At 47.3% G+C, this 23,572-nt stretch overlaps 1 protein-coding gene across 1 annotated transcript in view; it reads right to left on the bottom strand.

Moving 5' to 3' along the window:
* Positions 1 to 23,572, bottom strand: part of trim9 (tripartite motif containing 9) — a 66,876-nt gene that overhangs the window by 29,109 nt on the left and 14,195 nt on the right. Inside the window, exons 2-3 of the mRNA XM_038967643.1 lie at positions 6,719 to 6,814; positions 2,769 to 2,891 (exon numbers count right to left, since the gene is read on the bottom strand). Coding sequence (XP_038823571.1) covers positions 2,769 to 2,891; positions 6,719 to 6,814 — 219 coding nt within the window. The remainder of the gene's footprint in view (positions 1 to 2,768; positions 2,892 to 6,718; positions 6,815 to 23,572) is intronic.

The following is a 23,572-nucleotide window of genomic DNA, read 5'->3' as shown; positions in this document are numbered from 1 at the left end:
AAGGGCACAACGGCCACTGGCCACAAAAGGCACTGATTCTTTTCGGGGGATTATGGCCACACAAAGGGGAAATTCGAGGCTTTATCAAGTGCTTGTCAAATTGTGAATGAGAGACTGATGAAGTGTGTACAGCCTGCACAAAAAAAACAAAGCAGAACTCATGCCTTTCATGCAACTTTCTTCAAATCATCATTAGTCTCATCATGCAGCCTTACAATGTATTACAAATCAAAACATATAGCCCAACGTTTGTAGAACAACTAAAGTTACATTAATAACTCTATATTAAACATCTACTGTAGGAGATTTCTATTTTTACCTATTTCTTTGTTAAGCGCTCAACACAGTATAGCCACATGTACGCACTCCCTCATCATTTGGAGAAAATATCCTTACTATTTTATTCAGCTTTGTTCAATTGTATTCTTCCTACTATAAATTCATATAAAAATAATACCACGGAATTCTAAGCAAATCTTGTTTGCTAAATGAACTAGTGTAGCCCACAGCCATATGGCCTAGCCAGATCAGGGCCTAACATAAGGACAACTCAGAGTATTCTGTTCTTCTGAAATAGACTACATTTTCTTCATATCATGTTTCTTTAGACCTGTCTAAAATAAATCATGGATTTATTGTGATGATATGTAGGCTATATTACTATTAAAATGTAGATGTTCCAGAGGTCTGCATCAGTGGCTTGTACGCTGTGTGTGGAAGCCAGGAGACGCTAAATGTTAATTAACGGTCGCTTTCCGTGAGACCGGCAGTTATTTGCTTGACAATCACCGCCACAGCCCTCGTTCAGAGTGTTTGTCAATACCATTACGTCGAAGGGAAACGTAACGTCATGATGAGTAGACTATATTCATTGGTAAACAGACTGCACTGCACTGGCCAGTGACTGCTGCCGCAGTGACATAGCAATTACAACAGAGAGAGACGGATGAGTTATGAGATAGATATGTGTGTGTGTGTGTGTTTCTGTGTGTGTGTGTGTTTCTGTGTGTGTGTGTGACAGAGATCAAATGAAAGGAAATACAATTATGTAATATATTGAACTCCTCAGCATGACAAACTGACTGCCTCCTCTGTCTGTGTCCATATTTAATGACAGTCTTTCACAGATCCCCATCTATCCTGATAGAGAGAGAGACAGAGAGAGAGAGAGAGCGAGGGGGAGAGAGAGAGAGAGAGAGAGAGGGAGAGACAGAGAGAGAGAGAGACAGAGAGAGAGAGAGAGAGAGAGACGGAGAGAGAGAGAGAGAGAGAGAGAGACAGACAGACAGACAGACAGACAGAGAGAGAGAGAATGAGACAGAGAGAGATACAGAGAGAGAGAGATACAGAGAGACAGAATGAGAGAGATATACAGAGAGAGAGAGAGATACAGAGAGACAGAATGAGAGAGAGCTACAGAGAGAGAGAGATACAGAGAGAGAATGACAGAGAGAGAAAGAGATAGAATGAGAGAGAGATACAGAGAGAATGAGAGAGAGATACAGAGAGAAAGAAAGAGAGAGAGAGATACAGAGAGAAAGAAAGAGAGAGAGAGATACAGAGAGAGAGAGAGACACAGAGAGACAAAGAGACAGAATGAGAGAGAGAGAGAGAGAGCTCAAACATTCTTATTCCACACACACACACACACACACACACACACACACACACACACACACACACACACACACACACACACACACACACACACACACACACACACACACACACACACACACATACACACACACACACAACACACACCTTCAATAACAAGCTCTGCACGTCGCTATATCCTGGTCATCATGGAGATGGTTGCCTCTGGCGACACCGAGCGATACTTTCTCAGGGACCAGAGGAGAGGAACACACTGTGTGTGTGTGTGTGTGTGTGTGTGTGTGTGTGTGTGTGTGTGTGTGTGTGTGTGCGTGCGTGCGTGCGTGTGTGTGTGTGTGTGTGTGTGTGTGTGTGTGTGTGTGTGTGTGTGTGTGTGTGTGTGTGTGTGTGTGTGTGTGTGTGTGTGTGTGTGTGTGTGTGTGTGTGTGTGTGTGTGAGGAATAAGAATGGGTTTGAATAGCTCTCTAGTAGAGCAGGGACAAGGCTCCTGCTCTACCATGTTAACATTCCAAGGTTAGTCTCTGAGAGGGAACCTGGTTAATTAATAACCCCAAACATGATATCACCGATCCGAGATAAACACAACTTTAACGTTTAACATTTGAAACCCGAGGACGATTCATTACGAATGTATATGCAAACAATACAAAAAAAATACAAAAAATAAATAAATACCTGAATATTTAATTGTGTCTGTTTCATATTCATTCATCAATGTTTTAATCACTACTCTCTGGTAGGCAGGAATGTCGATGTTTTTTGGTCCTGAAAGAAGCAAAGAAAACCTGGGCCTCCCACACAAACCTGCTGGTGGAAGTTTCTAGATGACCCAACGTCAAGTGAGTCAAGATGGTCCTGCCTAGCAGCTCTGGGCTGTGTCCTGATTCTACACCCTTCTCGCAAAGTGTACCCTCGCACACTTTGTTGCATGGATTTAATAAGGGTGGAAATTCACTCTAGGCAATGTTTACATCAATCATATGCTTTTAAATCCCTAACGGGGAGTGTACACTTCTGGAAAAGGGTGGTGAATTTTATGCATAATCTTAATTTTATGCATAATTCTGCCTGTTTACTATTCCTTCATTAATTTATCATTGTTACCCCGCAGACAGGAAGTCCCCTGGGCTTGATCCAAAATGGCGTCTCACCTTCAGCTTGTGCTCATGCTCCTTGTTGACGCGGGTCAGCAGCTGGGCCTTGCGTCGGTTCAGGGCGTCGATGAGAGCGTCACACTGGGCCACCAGACAGGCTTCGAACTCCACACCGTTCTCCTGCAGGAAAGACAGACAGACAGTCAGACAGACAGACAGACAGACAGACAGACAGACAGACAGACAGACAGACAGACAGACAGACAGACAGACAGACAGACAGATAGACCGACAGACAGACAGACAGACAGACAGACAGACAGACAGACAGACAGACAGACAGACAGACAGATAGCTGGGACACAAGGCTGTGTGGATAGACTTTGAAGAACACATAAAGACAGGAATGACAGACAGACAGACAGACAGACAGACAGACAGACAGACAGACAGACAGACAGACAGACAGACAGACAGACAGACAGACAGACAGACAGACAGACAGACAGACAGACAGACAGACAGATAGCTGGGACACAAGGCTGTGTGGATAGACTTTGAAGAACACATAAAGACAGGAATGACAGACAGACAGACAGACAGACAGACAGACAGACAGACAGACAGACAGACAGACAGACAGACAGACAGACAGACAGACAGACAGACAGACAGACAGACAGACAGACAGGAAGGTGTATCATTCCTACGGTAAAAAAAAAAACAGGCAAACTGACAGACACATAGACAATGTGAGGCCGTATTTATCAAGCGTCTCAGAGTATGAGAGCTGATCTAGGATCAGTTTTGCCTTTTAGATCAGAATGAATGAGGGTATATGGACAGATTCTAGATCAGAATGAATGAGGGTATATGGACAGATCCTAGATCATAATGAATGAGGGGTATATGGACAGATCCTAGATCAGAATGAATGAGGGGTATATAGACAGATCCTAGATCATAATGAATGAGGGGTATATGGACAGATCCTAGATCATAATGAATGAGGGGTATATGGACAGATCATAGATCAGAATGAATGAGGGTATATGGACAGATCCTAGATCATAATGAATGAGGGGTATATGGACAGATTCTAGATCAGAATGAATGAGGGTATATGGACAGATCCTAGATCATAATGAATGAGGGTATATGGACAGATCCTAGATCAGAATGAATGAGGGTATATGGACAGATCCTAGATAAGAATGAATGAGGGTATATGGACAGATCCTAGATCAGAATGAATGAGGGTATATGGACAGATTCTAGATCAGAATGAATGAGGGTATATGGACAGATTCTAGATCATAATGAATGAGGGGTATATGGACAGATCCTAGATCAGAATGAATGAGGGTATATGGACAGATCCTAGATCAGAATGAATGAGGGGTATATGGACAGATCCTAGATCAGAATGAATGAGGGGTATATGGACAGATCCTAGATCATAATGAATGAGGGGTATATGGACAGATCCTAGATCATAATGAATGAGGGTATATGGACAGATCCTAGATCAGAATGAATGAGGGTATATGGACAGATCCTAGATCAGTACTCATATTCTGAGATGCTTGATTCGTACAGCCCCAGATCATTGAAACACATGTAACCCTAAAATGAAGCACACCAGATGCTGCCTGTCGGAGACAAGATGGCAGACTACTGGGAAAGGAACTGTCATGGGGAGGCTATTTGTAGTTTTTTGTAGCCATTGTAGACTATTTGCAGTTTTTGTAGCCATTGTAGACTATTTGTAGTTTTTGTAGCCATTGTAGACTATTTGTAGTTTTTTGTAGCCATTGTAGACTATTTGTAGTTTTTTGTAGCCATTGTAGACTATTTGTAGTTTTTTGTAGCCATTGTAGACTATTTGTAGTTTTGGGAAGGGGAGGGGGGGGGTTAGACTATCTAAAGTCTCTTCAGTTATTTACATTTTACTATCTGAAGACTATTTGTAGTTTTTTACTATCTGAAGACTATTTGTAGTTTTTTACTATCTGAAGACTATTTGTAGTTTTTTACTATCTGAAGACTATTTGTAGTTTTTTACTATCTGAAGACTATTTGTAGTTTTTTACTATCTGAAGACTATTTGTAGTTTTAAACAAGTTCATTGCGGTGAACAGACTGAAGAAAGTAGTGTAGTGAAAGAAGCTTGGAGATTCCGTCGATATCTACTTCTCAGGGTAAATGTTGTTGTATCATTTGGTTCCATCAAGGTAAGGTAGCACCACCAGGTATTGTTTGGATTTCTCCTGTATCCCAACCCAACTCTACCCCTTCATTCCTCTCCTCTCCTCCTCCTCTCCTCCTCTCCTCCTCTCCTCCTCCTCTCCTCCTCCTCTCCTCTCCTCCTCCTTCTCACCTTCAGTGTTCCCCACCCTGATGTCACTAGTAAGGGTCTCCCTGGACCATCAGCGGGCTGTGTGACAAGAAGAGGAGTCAGCGTGGATCCTATGTCCCAAATGGCACCCTATTCCCTATATCGTGCACTACTTTGAACCAAAGCCCTATGGCACCCTATTCCCTATATAGTGCAATACTTTTAACCAAAGCCCTATGGCACCCTATTCCCTATATAGTGCACTACTTTAGACCAAAGCCCTATTAGCCCTGATCAAAAGTAGTGCCCTATACAGGGAATAGGGTGCCGTTTGGGATATATCTTATGATATATCCTATATCCTAGGTCAGGAGGAGCAGTGAGTGTGTACTGTACCTGGGGGGGGGGGGGGGGGGGCAGGGGGGGCCAGTGTACTGTACCTGGCACTAGCGGTTCTGGTGGGGGTGCCAGTGTACTGTACCTGGCACTAGCGGTTCTGGTGGGGGTGCCAGTGTACTGTACCTGGCACTAGCGGTTCTGGTGGGGAGGCCAGTGTACTGTACCTGGCATTAGCGGTTCTGGTGGGGGGGGCCAGGGGGGGCCAGTGTACTGTACCTGGCACTAGCGGTTCTGGTGGGGAGGCCAGTGTACTGTACCTGGCACTAGCGGTTCTGGTGGGGAGGCCAGTGTACTGTACCTGGCACTAGCGGTTCTGGTGGGGAGGCCAGGGGGGGCCAGTGTACTGTACCTGGCACTAGCGGTTCTGGTGGGGGGGCCAGGGGGGCCAGTGTACTGTACCTGGCACTAGCGGTTCTGGTGGGGAGGCCAGTGTACTGTACCTGGCACTAGCGGTTCTGGTGGGGGGGGCCAGGGGGGGCCAGTGTACTGTACCTGGCACTAGCGGTTCTGGTGGGGAGGCCAGTGTACTGTACCTGGCACTAGCGGTTCTGGTGGGGAGGCCAGGGGGGGCCAGTGTACTGTACCTGGCACTAGCGGTTCTGGTGGGGAGGCCAGTGTACTGTACCTGGCACTAGCGGTTCTGGTGGGGGGGGCCAGGGGGGGCCAGTGTACTGTACCTGGCACTAGCGGTTCTGGTGGGGAGGCCAGTGTACTGTACCTGGCACTAGCGGTTCTGGTGGGGAGGCCAGGGGAGGCCAGTGTACTGTACCTGGCACTAGCGGTTCTGGTGGGGAGGCCAGTGTACTGTACCTGGCACTAGCGGTTCTGGTGGGGGGGCCAGTGTACTGTACCTGGCACTAGCGGTTCTGGTGGGGGGGCCAGGGGGGGCCAGTGTACTGTGCCTGGCACTAGCGGTTCTGGTGGGGGGGCCAGGGGGGGCCAGTGTACTGTACCTGGCACTAGCGGTTCTGGTGGGGGGGCCAGGGGGGGCCAGTGTACTGTGCCTGGCACTAGCGGTTCTGGTGGGGGGGCCAGGGGGGGCCAGTGTACTGTACCTGGCACTAGCGGTTCTGGTGGGGGGGCCAGTGTACTGTACCTGGCACTAGCGGTTCTGGTGGGGAGGCCAGTGTACTGTACCTGGCACTAGCGGTTCTGGTGGGGGGGCCAGTGTACTGTACCTGGCACTAGCGGTTCTGGTGGGGAGGTCAGTGTACTGTGCCTGGCACTAGCGGTTCTGGTGGGGGGGCCAGGGGGGGCCAGTGTACTGTACCTGGATGTGCTGCACCATGTTCCTCAGCTGAACCAGGAACTCCTTGGCCTCGTTAGCTCTGTCAGACAGGATGTTGAGGGCCTGGGACAACTGGCCCTGAGGAGGACAGAGAGAAACAGGGTCAGCATTGGACACGTCCATGTGAATGAATGAATGAAACAATTGGACTAAGGTGGTTGGGAGGAGGGGGTGGGGGTTGAAGGTGGGCGGGTCAGAGGTGGTTGGGAGTCGAAGGTGGGCGGGTCAGAGGTGGTTGGGGGGAGGGGGGGTTGAAGGTGCGGGGAGGGTGGTCGGAGGTTGGCGGAGAGGGGAGAGGGGGTCGGAGGTGGTTGGGGAGGGGGGGGTCGAAGGTGGGGATCTGAGGTGGTTGGGGCAGGGGGTCGGAGGTTGGCGGTGGTTGGGGGGGAGGGGGTGGCATATGTCAACTCTATGTCAACCCAAGTCTAGGCATCTCATCTCATGTGAACCGGACCGACCAATGGGAATACAAAGTACTGAGATCGATGACCTTTGACCCTAGGGTTTGGAAACCATGACAGCTCCTGCTAACACGACCCCAGTGCACCATGGGACTGTGGCAACAGCCGAGCAAAGAGAGAGAGAGCACAGTAGACCACTGTGATGAAGCTGGCCGATGCTTCTCATAAAGGTTTAAAATACGACTGGTAAAGGATTTACAAAAAAATATGAGTTTTATTTTCAATAAATAAACAAATAAAAAACAGGCAAAGTTAAAATGTCTAAAAACAAAGTTAAAAGTCATGTGGAGGCGTAAAATATGCAAACGCTACTCACATCCTCCTTGACAACCATCCGCCTTGACAACCATCCTCCTCTCCCACACCTCTAGCCCTCTACACTCCTACCTGCATACAGGTTGAAAACGGCAGACTTGGCCACTAATAAACGCCTGAATTGGAACGTAGTGGCTGTACAGTAACATGCTGTACATGACGTCAGTATGGGTTTTGACTGACCGACGTTCTGAACTTGAGCACCACACGAGACAAGAAGTTGCCCCGCCCCCCCCATCCCTCCTGCTAATTGGGCAACTTTAGCTATTTTCTTGTTGTCTTAGTGACCGGATATGCTGTAAATTACGAGGACTCGAGGGTCTCATTCAAGATGAGACGTTGAGGATAATAAATAGCGCTTTGATGTCATACAAGCATACAAGAGTCCAAATGTGCAAACTGCACATTTCCATATCATTAAAGTCATGTTATATACAGTGTCAACGTTTATGATCACTGTTTTTTGATGTACAGTAACCAGATGACATGGCGTCGTACCCTGGCTTGTTCTGAACACAATGAGTCTGTTTGTCTATCGGGGAGACACGTCTCTGCGACACACGGTCCTGAATGCACTCAGGACGCCATTCTATACGCAACAAAATGATGATCTGTTTCTCTGAATTGCTTCCCTGAAAGTCTAACATTGTAAGATCCTATTTTATAACTTAAGTCATGTTGGCAATAGAACAAGCTTTCAAATGATAACTCCCCCCCCCCGCCCGGACGCCGATTGTGATCTATAACGGGCTGTTTTTGGGGGGATTGCGTAAACAACAACAGTAATTGTGTGAGGGCGGGGGGCGGGGGGGGGATACACGGTCGTGTTCCAAACGAAACAACTACCTGTGTACTCGCTCTAGTTCCTTAACGGCACAGCTAGGAGAGATCAAACAAAAAAAAGCACCTTTTATAGTTGAAGACTCTTGTTTTGAGTCTTACACGTGCTTTGACATGACATTAGGAACCGTGTCACACTTTGGAGAGGTGTGTGGCCAATTGGAGACAGTAGTTAGGGAGGATTCCAGATACAGAATGGGGACATGGAGGAAAATGGGCCCCCAGGGGTCGTGGGGGGGGGGGGGGGGTCGTGCTTTGTCCCATTTCAGTCAAGGGAAGGATTTAGTATTGTTAATCTAGTCCAGCGGAGGGTCATGTAATTTGTCATTGATGAAATGTCAATATTTCTCAGTGTTCTAGAATGAGTTGCGTATTAGGCTGATATCCATGTGTGCCCCGATGCCCCCCCCCCCCCCCCCCCCCCCCTCATCTGATTGTCTGCTGGGCAGAAATCAAGTGTACCTATACACAGGGTACAAAACATTATGAACACCTGCTCTTTCCGTGACATAGACTGACCAGGTGAATCCAGGTGAAAGCTACGATCCCTTATTGATGCCACTTGTTAAATCCACTTCAAAATCAGTGTAGATGAAGGGGAGGAGACTGGTGGTTAAAGAAGGATTTTTAAGCCTTGAGACAATTGAGACATGGATTGTGTCTGTGTGCCATTCAGAGGGTGAATGGGCAAGACAAATTATTTAAGTGCCTTTGAACGGGGTATGGTAGTAGGTGCCTTTGAACGGGGTATGGTAGTAGGTGCCTTTGAACGGGGTATGGTAGTAGGTGCCAAGCGCACCGGTTTGTGTCAAGAACTGCAACGTTGCTGTGTTTTTTCACGCTCAACAGTTTCCCGTGTGTATCAAGAACGGTCCACCCACCCAAAGGACATCCAGACAACTTGACACAAACTGTAGGAAGCATTGGAGTCAACAACAGGGAAGCTGTGTTTCACAGGGAATCTACAATTCCTCCGCCCACCATCTTTAAATAGCCTACCAGTGAAGGACTGATAGGTTAAAACCAAGACTTGAATTGAGAGGGTATGAGAGGGTATGCCATAGACCCTGGTCCCCCCCCAGACAGAACACTATGGACCCTGGTCCCCCCCCCCAGACTGAACACTATGGACCCTGGTCCCCCCCCCCCAGACTGAACACTATGGACCCTGGCCCCCCCCCCCAGACAGAACACTATGGACCCTGTCCCCCCCCCAGACTGAACACTATGGACCCTGGTCCCCCCCCCCCCCAGACAGAACACTATGGACCCTGGTCCCCCCCCCCCAGACTGAACACTATGGACCCTGGTCCCCCCCCCAGACAGAACACTATGGACCCTGGCCTCCCCCCAGACTGAACACTATGGACCCTGGTCTGATGTGGTGCAGCTGTAGTTCCAGGTGTTTTTCAGAGAGAGCAGCTCCTCACAAAGCAAATCACCAGGCAACCAACACCACTTACTGAACCTGTCAATCATTATACACTGCCCCTACACACTCTCAGCCCCTATAGCTTCCTCTCATTCAGACTATCAGTCAGGACACACTCACACTCACACTCACACTCTCACGCACACACACACGCGCGCACACACACACGCGCGCACACACACACGCGCGCACACACACACACACTCGCGTACATGCATAGAAACACACACACACACACATGCACACACACACACTCGCATACATGCATAGAAATACACACACACACACACACACACACACACACACACACACACACACACACACACACACACACACACACACACACACACACACACACACACACACACACACACACACACACACACACACACACACACTGCCCTTTCAACCATCCTTTATTAGTTTCTCATTTTCTGTTTCAGTCCCAGGCTTGTCTCATTGTCCTCTCTGAATCAATGAAGGTCGATCAGGGGTATGTCGCCTTGTTAACAGTGGCTTTGCGGTGCTCAGTGACGCGGCAGAAGCTCTCTGTCACACTGATGAAACCAACACAGTTGATTTGATTGTCTGGGGGGGTTTTTCCACAGTGTCTGATGAAACCAACACAGTTGATTTGATTGTCCGGAGGGGTTTTTCCACAGTGTCTGATGAAACCAACACAGTTGATCTGATTGTCCGGAGGGGTTTTTCCACAGTGTCTGATGAAACCAACACAGTTGATCTGATTGTCCGGAGGGGTTTTTCCACAGTGTCTGATGAAACCAACACAGTTGATCTGATTGTCCGGAGGGGTTTTTCCACAGTGTCTGATGAAACCAACACAGTTGATCTGATTGTCCGGAGGGGTTTTTCCACAGTGTCTGATGAAACCAACACAGTTGATCTGATTGTCCGGAGGGGTTTTTCCACAGTGTCTGATGAAACCAACACAGTTGATCTGATTGTCCGGAGGGGTTTTTCCACAGTGTCTGATGAAACCAACACAGTTGATCTGATTGTCCGGAGGGGTTTTTCCACAGTGTCTGATGAAACCAACACAGTTGATCTGATTGTCCGGAGGGGTTTTTCCACAGTGTCTGATGAAACCAACACAGTTGATCTGATTGTCCGGAGGGGTTTTTCCACAGTGTCTGATGAAACCAACACAGTTGATCTGATTGTCCGGAGTTTTTTTTTCCACAGTGTCATATCCATCTGTCTGTGAGAAAGCAACATTCAGTACATGCACACTCCTCGTGCACGCTTTAAAAAACCCCCAGATCAAATCATTGTGTGATGCGAAGTAAATATTGTTCTGTTTTTGACTACTAAAACAGGGTGTCTGGTTTTGTAAAGACGTAGACAGCCATGTCTACGTATAGCATGTCTTCGACCAAAAACAACAAGCTACATGTGGACGGTACCAAAGCAAGTGATCCAATGATTCTGTCTCTTTCGCAGCAACCAGGAAGGAAAGGAGTTATCCAACTGCCTTCCGCATTTAAACCCAACTCCTCTGAATCAGAGAGGTGCAGGGGGGCACACGCGGCTTTTGTGGAGCGATGGGTAACGACGCTTCGTGGGTGACTGTTGTTGATGTGTGCAGAGGGTCCCTGGTTCGCGCCCGAGGTCGGGGCGAGGGGACGCCGTAAAGTTAAACTGTTACATTGAGCCGCGGCTTTTGTGGAGCGATGGGTAACGACGCTTCGTGGGTGACTGTTGTTGATGTGTGCAGAGGGTCCCTGGTTCGCGCCCGAGGTCGGGGCGAGGGGACGGTTTAAAGTTATACTGTTACATTGGAAAACTCAATGGACATCCACAGCACAGTGGGGTTAACTGCCTTGTTGGCTAGGTACGAGATCGTCAAGGATCTCATTAGCAGCTTTGAGAAAATCCTTGTATATTATGCTCTCCTGTTTCAGGGGCTTTGGGTTTTGTTGGACCAACCCTGGCAGGCTCAGACTGTTAAGGGTGCAGGGATGCTTTAGTGGGGTCTCTGACCTCGTTCATCTATCTGTCATGGCTGCGTAGGCTACTTGCAAGAGGCCTATAAAACGGATAATGACTTCTCCTTAGTGGGTGAGTCGCTCTGGTCGGTGTCTAGGATATGGGGTTGGCACTGTTTCATCGTGATAGGACAAAAAATAAACAAACTATATTTTTAATTTAAATTTTAAAATGTATACCCCATATCTGCGCTAAAGTGAAGACTCTCTCACAGACACACATGGGCACTGGCATTTGCAACCATTTTCCTTCCTCACTCTGTCACGACTTCTGCCGAAGTCGTTGCCTCTCCTTGTTCGGGCGGTGCTCGGCGGTCGACGTCACCGGTCTTCTAGCCATCATCGATCCATTTTTCATTTTCCATTGGTTTTGTCTTGTCTTCCCACACACCTGTTTTCAATCCCATCCATTACATCTTGTGTATTTAACCCTCTGTTTCCCCTCATGTCTTTGTCAGAGATTGTTTCTTGTTAGTATTGTTTTTTATGTGTATAGGTGCGCGACGGGTCTTCGTACCCATATTTGTTTAAGTTCGTTTCTTATTAGTGTTATGGAGCATGTATTTGGACATTCATTAAAAGACTCCATTTTACACTCCATTTGACTCTCCTGCGCCTGACTTCCCTGCCACCTATACACGCGACTCTGACACACTCACTTAACTCATCACACTTTTCCAGTCACACAGAACACCCAGGCACCCCATCTTCCAACACACCCGCACTCCCCCCACATACTGTATACACCCGTACATACCTACATACTGTATACATCCGTACATACCCACATACTGTACACACCCGCACTCCCCCCACATACTGTACACACCCGTACATACCCACATACTGTACACACCCGCACTCCCCCCACATACTGTACACACCCGTACATACCCACATACTGTACACACCCGCACTCCCCCCACATACTGTACACACCCGTACATACCCACATACTGTATACACCCGCACTCCCCCCCACATACTGTATACACCCGCACTCCCCCCACATACTGTACACACCCGTACATACCCACATACTGTATACACCCGCACTCCCCCCCACATACTGTATACACCCGCACTCCCCCCACATACTGTATACACCCGCACTCCCCCCACATACTGTACACACCCGTACATACCCACATACTGTATACACCCGTACATACCCACATACTGCATACACCCGTACATACCCACATACTGCATACACCCGTACATACCCACATACTGTATACACCTGTACATACCCACATACTGTATACACCTGTACATACCCACATACTGTACACACCCGTACATACCCACATACTGCATACACCCGCACTCCCCCCACATACTGTATACACCCGTACATACCCACATACTGTATACACCTGTACATACCCACATACTGTATACACCTGTACATACCCACATACTGTATACACCCGTACATACCCACATACTGTATACACCCGTACATACCCACATACTGTATACACCCGTACATACCCACATACTGTATACACCCGTACATACCCACATACTGTATACACCCGTACATACCCACATACTGTATACACCCGTACATACCCACATACTGTATACACCCGTACATACCCACATACTGTATACACCCGTACATACCCACATACTGTATACACCCGTACATACCCACATACTGTATACACCTGTACATACCCACATACTGTATACACCCGTACATACCCACATACTGTATACACCTGTACATACCCACATACTGTATACACCCGTACATACCCACATACTGTATACACCTGTACATACCCACATACTGTATACACCCGTACATACCCACATACTGTATACACCCGTACATACCCACATACTGTATACACCCGTACATACCCACATACTGTATACACCCGTACATACCCACATACTGTATACACCCGTACATACCCACATACTGTATACACCTGTACATACCCACATACTGCATACACCCGTACATACCCACATACTGCATACACCCGTACATACCCACATACTGTATACACCTGTACATACCCACATACTGTATACACCTGTACATACCCACATACTGTATACACCTGTACATACCCACATACTGTATACACCCGTACATACCCACATACTGTATACACCTGTACATACCCACATACTGTATACACCTGTACATACCCACATACTGTATACACCCGTACATACCCACATACTGTATACACCTGTACATACCCACATACTGTATACACCTGTACATACCCACATACTGTATACACCTGTACATACCCACATACTGTATACACCTGTACATACCCACATACTGTATACACCCGTACATACCCACATACTGTATACACCCGTACATACCCACATACTGTATACACCTGTACATACTGTATACACCCGTACATACCCACATACTGTATACATCCATACATACCCACATACTGTATACACCCGTACATACCCACATACTGTATACACCCGTACATACCCACATACTGCATACACCCGTACATACCCACATACTGTATACACCCGTACATACCCACATACTGTATACACCTGTACATACCCACATACTGTATACACCCGTACATACCCACATACTGTATACACCTGTACATACCCACATACGGTATACACCCGTACATACCCACATACTGTATACACCTGTACATACCCACATACTGTATACACCCATACATACCCACATACTGTATACACCCGTACATACCCACATACTGTATACACCCGCACTCCCCCCACATACTGTATACATCCATACATACCCACATACTGTATACACCCGTACATACCCACATACTGTACACACCCGTACATACCCACATACTGTACACACCCGTACATACCCACATACTGTATACACCCGTACATACCCACATACTGTATACACCCGTACATACCCACATACTGTATACACCTGTACATACCCACATACTGTATACACCCGTACATACCCACATACTGTACACACCCGTACATACCCACATACTGCATACACCCGTACATACCCACATACTGTATACACCCGTACATACCCACATACTGTATACACCCGTACATACCCACATACTGTATACACCCGTACATGACACGACAATGTGTCATTCATCTAAAATGACGTTGGAGGCGTCTTATTGTAGAGAAATTAACAATAAATTCTCTGGCAACAGTTCTGGTGGACTTTCCTACAGTCAGAATGCCAATTGCACGCTCCCTCAAAACTTGAGACATCTGTGGCATTGTGTTCTGTGACAAAACACATTTCACAAACAGGGATGTAAACATATTTGTGCACAAACATTTGAGAGAAATAATATTTTTTATGTGTATAGAACATTTCTGGGATCTTCTATTTCAGCTCATGAAACATGGGACCAACACTTTACATGTTGTGTTTATATTTTTGTTCCCTGTACATACATTGGCTTAAAGCTAGAATCAGCAGTATCTGCATCCATTGGTGATATACAGTGTGTACCCATTGATTCTTGAAGAATATAACTTATAAATGCCTCATGAGCTTAGTTCAAAATGTAGTATCCCGTCAGAAACCAAAATATAAGTTTGTTTTACTTCAATGTTTGTAAACATTGTAAATGTAAACCAACCCTGTATAGCCTCATAACATGGTTACAATAATAATGTTGATATCACGGATGGTCGGTCCTTGCATCCAAGACTCTATTTATTCATTTTGAGATTGGTTACATTTCTCCTGGCACATCCCTCAAGCTTTTTACCAAAAACAGAGGCGGGGAGTGATACGATATGCGCTTAGAATCGAGAAGCAAGTTAAGGGAGGGAGTGTATTAATAAAATAAACATCATCCGAAACACTAACAGCGCACAGACAGGAAACTGAAACAGAAACAATGACGCCTGGGGAAGGAACCGAAGGGGAGTGACAGGGATATAGGGAAGGTTTATCAAGGAGGGGATGGAGTCCAGGTGAGTGTGATGACACGCAGGTGCACGTAACGATGGTGACGGGTGTGCGGCCATAACGAGCAGCCTGGTGACCGAGAGGCCGGAGAGGGAGCACACGTGACAGGGAGTTTCAACTGCAGATTGTACCTTTAATGTGAGTTGTTACACTGTGCATTGAGGCCCTCTTGCATAAAAAAAATTCTAATGAGATTTTGTAATTGTACATTAGCCGGCCCCTGACGGGGATGTTACAATGTTGGAACGAGACCTAATCGTGGTTTCACAGGGGTCCCTGAGGACGCCTCTGGTATTGATGTGTGTGTGTGTGTGTAATCATCTTTGTAACTACGGCAAGTGTGAACACGTGCTCGTCATGAATGATGCAGCCCAGAGCTCCAGGGCCGATCTTCGCACGCACGCACGCACGCACGCACGCACGCACGCACGCACGCACACACACACGCACACACACACACACACACACACACACACACACTAACACACACACACTAACACACACACACTAACACACACACACTAACACACACACACTAACACACACACACTGAGGTGGCTCCAGGGCTGTTCTACATGTTTCACGTTCTCTCTGCAGCGAGCAATGGGAGCGAACAAACGAGCTCAATCTGTCACAGGGAGGCGGACGATGTCAGAAAGACGTCAGAGCCAATTTGGATTGAAGCCTCCGTAGTGGAGTACGGAAGGAAGTAAGTGGGCTGTTCTGTAGCACAAGGGTTTGCATCCCAAATGGCCCAGAGATCCCATAGGGCTCTGGTCTAAAGTAGTGCCCTATATAGTAAATAGAGTGGCATTTGGGAATCACTCGAGGACATTAATACTGTAGATGTAATGTCAACTAAACCCCTCGAAGTATAATCTGGCATTTAAAACCCCCACGTTCTGGAGAATTCATTAAACACTATCTTCTATGTTACACCTCTGTGTGTGTGTGTGTGTGTGTGTGTGTGTGTGTGTGTGTGTGTGTGTGTGTGTGTGTGTGTGTGTGTGTGTGTGTGTGTGTGTGTGTGTGTGTGTGTGTGTGTGTGTGTGTGTGTGTGTGTGTGCAGATCGGCCCTGGAGCCACCTCAGAGTGCGTGTGTGTGTGTGTGTGTGTGTGTGTGTGTGTGCGCACAACAATTGGAGGGCAAAGAGAGTGTGACCTATTTTCCAAAAGCTACTGTACTTTCTAGAACAAAAAAACCCCCAGAATATAAACTTTTCTAGTTCACGGCTCTACTGTTCTTCTATGAACAACAAGGTTTTCTCAGAGGTCTGGCGTCAAGCAGGCCTGGGTGAGGCTTTCTCAGAGGTCTGGCGTCAAGCAGGCCTGGGTGAGGCTTTCTCAGAGGTCACGTAAAATTGCAAAAATCTGAAATATTCTGTCCAAAAATGATGCAGAAAAATTAATCCATGCTTTTGTTACTTCTAGGTTAGAATACTGCAAAGCTCTACTTTCCGGCTACCCGGATAAAGCACTAAATAAACTTCAGTTAGTGCTAAATACGGCTACTAGAATCCTGACTAGAACCACAAAATTTGATCATATTACTCCAGTGCTAGCCTCCCTACACTGGCTTCCTGTTAAGGCAAGGGCTGATTTCAAGGTTTTACTGTTAACCTACAAAGCATTACATGGGCTTGCTCCTACCTATCTTTCTGAGTTGGTCCTGCTGTACATACCTATACGTACGCTTCGGTCACAAGACGCAGGCCTCCTAATTGTCCCTAGAATTTCTAAGCAAACAGCTGGAGGCAGGGCTTTCTCCTATAGAGCTCCATTTTTATGGAATGGTCTGCCTACCCATGTGAGAGACGCAGACTCGGTCTCAACCTTTAAGTCTTTACTGAAGACTTATCTCTTCAGTGGGTCATATGATTGAGTGTAGTCTGGCCCAGGAGTGTGAAGGCCCAGGAGTGTGAAGGCCCAGGAGTGTGATTTGATTTGGCCTCAAGCAGGCCTGGGTGACAGTCTGTCTCTGCTCTCTTGCCAACTCCTTACGAAGGAGTACAAAACCGTTCTTGGACCAGGTTTGAGACCAAGTAGTTAAAAGGGAAATGTCAAAATATTTCTACTTCATATTCATAATCTCCAGCACCACCGCAACAGCATCAGTGAAAATGGCGTGTTTCTAGTCCGATGACATCATCCGGAAACCAACTATAAGTAAGAAAAGGTTGTTTTTTATTTAACTAGACTTTGCCTGCTCATAATTGGCCATAAATCACATGATACACACTATGGTGAACATTTTTTGAAATGTCCCTTTTTTAGGAGCCAGTTATTGAGGATAATATGTAAGTAATATCACTAGCCTTTAAATAACATACCACACAAATCAAGTTATCACTTACTTGGAAAAGCCGTTACATAAACTCGGGACATAAGCGGCTGCTGCCTACACTGTTGCAATCGAAAACCAGTTACTGACTGTTTTCACTCACTGTTCTCCTGAGAGAATCAGGCAGCCCCAGATGAAATATTCAGTGGGGCGATTTAAGCACCTTCGCTGTTCAGGGAACCTTCTCTTGTTAATAAACGGAGAGTTAACAACATCTAACATGCTGGATCAACAAGGATTCTGACAACTACAGTAGCTAGAAGCTGGATCAACAAGGATTCTGACAACTACAGTAGCTAGAAGCTGGATCAACAAGGAATCTGACAACTACAGTAGCTAGAAGCTGGATCAACAAGGATTCTGACAACTACAGTAGCTAGAAGCTGGATCAACAAGGATTCTGACAACTACAGTAGCTAGAAGCTGGATCAACAAGGATTCTGACAACTACAGTAGCTAGAAGCTGGATCAACAAGGATTCTGACAACTACAGTAGCTAGAAGCTGGATCAACAAGGAATCTGACAACTACAGTAGCTAGAAGCCGGATCAACAAGGAATCTGACAACTACAGTAGCTAGAAGCTGGATCAACAAGGATTCTGACAACTACAGTAGCTAGAAGCTGGATCAACAAGGAATCTGACAACTACAGTAGCTAGAAGCCTGATCAACAAGGATTCTGACAACTACAGTAGCTAGAAGCTGGATCAACAAGGATTCTGACAACTACAGTAGCTAGAAGCTGGATCAACAAGGATTCTGACAACTACAGTAGCTAGAAGCTGGATCAACAAGGAATCTGACAACTACAGTAGCTAGAAGCTGGATCAACAAGGAATCTGACAACTACAGTAGCTAGAAGCTGGATCAACAAGGATTCTGACAACTACAGTAGCTAGAAGCTGGATCAACAAGGAATCTGACAACTACAGTAGCTAGAAGCTGGATCAACAAGGATTCTGACAACTACAGTAGCTAGAAGCTGGATCAACAAGGAATCTGACAACTACAGTAGCTAGAAGCTGGATCAACAAGGATTCTGACAACTACAGTAGCTAGAAGCCTGATCAACAAGGATTCTGACAACTACAGTAGCTAGAAGCTGGATCAACAAGGAATCTGACAACTACAGTAGCTAGAAGCTGGATCAACAAGGATTCTGACAACTACAGTAGCTAGCTTCTGATGCCTCTCCATGTTTTCTCTATGTTCTCTCTATGTTCTCTATAGCTGTGTTTAAATGGTACCCTTTCCCCTACATTTGACCAAGTCCTATTGGGGAATAGGTTTCCATTTGGAACACAGACTATATGTTGGAGCGGCAGGTAGTTTAGTGGTTAGAGTGTTGGGCCAGTAACCCGAAAGGTTGGTGGATTGAATCCCTGAGCTGACAAGGTAAAAAATCTGTCGTTCTGCCCCTGAACAAGACAGTTAACCCACTGTTCCCCAGTTGGCCGTCATCGTAAATAAGAATTTGTTCTTAACTGACTTGCCTAGTAAAATATATAGATCATAAGGAAGCTATCCCGCATAGCCTACCTCTACAGGCAGAAACAGACTGGACATAGGGCAGTTCGGGCAAATGCCAGATGGGCTGGTCCATCTTTAGCCCAGTGTGTCTAAATTTATGTTTTTAGACAGAATTATCGTTATTTGGCTGATAATGTGGGCCTCAAGAAGAAAAAATAAAAATAAATTCCCGGGCCGATTTGTGGTCCCAGTTTGTCCTTGTCAACAGGCCAACCCATAGTGACTGGCTGGCTGATATATTATTAATCTGTTATTGCAGCCGGGAATTAATTATGCATCAGGAATCATTAACTATCCAGGGAAAGAGTCATAGCTCTGAAAAATAAAGGAGGATTCTAAAAAGCGGCCAAAGACACAAAAACAGAGCCTGAATTGGACAGATACCTGGGAGGCTACCGCTAGAATTGGGACAAGGAAATATTCTATTCCTGTCCAGACAGGACCCAGATGGTGCTGAAGATGGTCTAGTTTCGTGTCGGAGGTGTGTGTGTGTGTGTGTGTGTGTGTACGCTCAACTCTCTGCGCCTGAGGTTTCTATGCATATGTGTGGGGGTGTGTTTGTGTGTGTGCTCAACTGTCAGCCTGAGGTTTCTATGAGTGTTTGTGGAGGTGTGTGTATATGTGTGTGTGTGTGCTCAGCTGTCAACCTAAAGTTTGTCTTAGGGTTGTCTTGCCTCATCATTCAGAGGATGATGAGGGGGTAGACAGTGGTGTTGTGCTGCTACACACTGGTATCAGGCCCACTTTATTTTCACATACAAATGTAACAGAGTTAGATTTGTAACCTCACTCAACATCTTAAAACGTCTCCACTCCTATTGAGGCTAGCTTTTCTATAAAATAATTGACTAAGATGTCGTCAAGCAGACGGGTTACGTGTGTGTGCGAGGCAGAGGATCTCTGGTTCGAGCCTAGTGAGGGACAATGATAGGGAAGGATTGCTGTACTGTTTTAACAAACACAATGACGTCTGTAACACTAACTGTGTTCTACTTCTGGATGGAACTGTATCAGAGCCTCTAGGAAAATGAAACGAGGTAACACAGTAAGACCAACAGTGAGACCGTTTCTGTAAGGTGCTCCTGAAGGTAGGGATGGGACAATTCCTCTTGCTGCTCCGTAGGCAAGTACCATGGTCTTGTAGTGGATACGAGCTTCGACTGGAAGCCAGTGGAGTGTGCGGAGTAGCGGGGGTGACATGGAAGAACTTGGAAAGGCTGAACACCAGGAGGGCTGCAGCGTTCTAGATAGGTTGCAGGGGTTTGATGGCACAAGCAGGGAGCCCAGCCAACAGAGAGTTGCAGTAGTCCAGACGGGAGATGACCAAGTGCCTGGATCAGGACCCGCGCCGCTTCCTGTGTGAGGTAGGTTCGTACTCTACGGATGTTGTAGAGCATGAACCTGCAGGAGCGAGTCACTGCTTTGATGTTTGCAGAGAATGGCAGGGTGTTGTCCAGGGTCACTCAAATGTTCTTTGCATTCCGCGAGGGGGACACCATGGAGTTGTCAACCGTGACGGAGAGGTCTTGGAGCGGGCAGGCCTTCCCCGGGAGGAAGAGCAGCTCTGTCTTGTTGAGGTTGAGCTTTAGGTGGTGGGCCGACATCCAAGCTGAAATACAGTATCTGCCAGGCATGCAGAGATGCGTGTTGCCACCTGGGTGTCAGAAGGGGGGAAGGTGAAAAGTAGTTTAGTGTCATCCGCATAGCAATGATAGGAGAGACCATGTGAGGATATGACAGAGCCCGAGTGACTTGGTGTATAGAGAGAAGAGGAGAGGGCCTAGAACCGAGCCCTGTGGGACACCAGTAGTGAGATTAGATGGTTCAGACACAGATCCTCTACACGTCACCTGGTAGGAGCAACCTACCAGGTAGGATGTGACCAAGGAGTTTGCAGAACCTGAGACACCCAGCCCTGAGAGGGTGGAGAGGGTGGAGCTGATGTTTCACAGTGTTGAAGGCAGCGGATAGATCTAGAAGGATGAGAACAGAGGAGAGAATCAGCTATGGAAGTGTGGAGAGCCTCCTTATTAACACAGAGGTGAGCAGTCTCCGGTTGAGTGAACCCGTCTTGAAGCCTGACTGGGTTAAAGAAGATCGTTCTGAGAGAGATAGCGAGAGAGTCGGTCAGGCGCAGCACGCTCAAGTGTTTTGGAAAGTAAAGAAAGAAGAGATACAGGTCTGTAGTTTTTGACGTCGGAGGGGAAGTCCTCCATTTTGAAGTCGGAGCCAGTGGTCAGGGATGAGTTGATGAAGGAAGTGAGGAACTCTTTTCAAAGTGGTTGACAAAGTCGTCCGCAGAGAGGAAAGGGGGAGGGGGTGGAGGATTTAGGAAGAAGGAGAAGGTGGAAAATAGTTTTCTAGGGTAAGAGGCAGAAGCTTGACATTTAGAGTGGTAGAAAGTGGCTTTAGCAGCAGATACAGAGGAAGAGAAGGTAGAGAAGGAGGAGTGAAAGGATGATAGGTCCTCCGGAAGTTGAGTTTTCCTTCATTTTTGCTCAGTTGCCCGCAGCCCTGTTCTGTAAACATGCAATGAGTCACTCAGCCACGGAGCAGGAGGGGAGGGCCGAGCCTGCCGAGATGAAAGGGGACAGTGTGAGTCATAGGATGCAGAAAGGGAGGAGAGTAGGGTTCGAAGAGGCAGAATCAGGAGACAGGAGGGAGACAGGAGGGAGAAGAGGGAGAGAGAGAGGGAGGGAGAGGGAGAAGATTTAGCAGAAGGGAGAGATGATAGGATAGAATAGGAGAGAGGAGAGAGTAGAGGGAGAGATAGAACAAAGACTGCGATAGCGCATGACCATCTGGGTAGGGACTGAGTGGTTAGGGTTGGAGGAGAGGGGGACCTGGAGGGGGTAGGGACTGAGTGGTTAGGGTTGGAGGAGAGGGAGACCTGGAGGGGGTAGGGACTGAGTGGTTAGGGTTGGAGGAGAGGGGGACCTGGAGGGGGTAGGGACTGAGTGGTTAGGGTTGGAGGAGAGGGAGACCTGGAGGGGGTAGGGACTGAGTGGTTAGAGTTGGAGGAGAGGGAGACCTGGAGGGGGTAGGGACTGAGTGGTTAGAGTTGGAGGAGAGGGAGACCTGGAGGGGGTAGGGACTGAGTGGTTAGGGTTGGAGGAGAGGGGGACCTGGAGGGGGTAGGGACTGAGTGGTTAGGGTTGGAGGAGAGGGAGACCTGGAGGGGGTAGGGACTGAGTGGTTAGGGTTGGAGGAGAGGGAGACCTGGAGGGGGTAGGGACTGAGTGGTTAGGGTTGGAGGAGAGGGAGACCTGGAGGGGGTAGGGACTGAGTGGTTAGGGTTGGAGGAGAGGGAGACCTGGAGGGGGTAGGGACTGAGTGGTTAGGGTTGGAGGAGAGGGAGACCTGGAGGGGGTAGGGACTGAGTGGTTAGGGTTGGAGGAGAGGGAGACCTGGAGGGGGTAGGGACTGAGTCGTTAGGGTTGGAGGAGAGGGAGACCTGGAGGGGGTAGGGACTGAGTGGTTAGGGTTGGAGGAGAGGGAAACAGAGTAGTGATCATCAATAGGCGAGCAGCCTGCCTTGTAAGTGGCAGCAGACTGGGAAAGGGTGAGGTCAAAAAAGGCAAGGAGGGGGAAGAAAGAGGTGGAAAGAAATTAATCAAAGGCAGACGTCGGGAGGTTGTTCCTTTTTTAAACCTCTGAAATCGTATTTTTTTAAACATTTAGCTTGACCGTGGAGAGAGCAGCTTGACGTCCGTTATATACAGTATGTGTACTGTTGTTATGAGTATAGTGGCTGTGTCTGTAGTGTTAGCTTGACCGTGGAGAGAGCAGCTTGACCGTGGAGAGAGCAGCTTGACCGTGGAGAGAGCAGCTTGACCGTGGAGAGAGCAGCTTGACCGTGGAGCGGGAAAAAGTTCTAGTTCTTTACATGCATTCGACAGACAAGTATAGGGCCCGAGATGCGACTGAAATTCTGAAAGGTGGGGAG

This window comes from Salvelinus namaycush, chromosome 28 (genome assembly GCF_016432855.1).
Source record: "Salvelinus namaycush isolate Seneca chromosome 28, SaNama_1.0, whole genome shotgun sequence".
Lineage (NCBI taxonomy): Eukaryota > Metazoa > Chordata > Actinopteri > Salmoniformes > Salmonidae > Salvelinus > Salvelinus namaycush.
The sequence above is the reverse complement of the archived record's forward strand: the minus strand, read 5'-3'. Positions and strand labels throughout refer to the sequence as shown.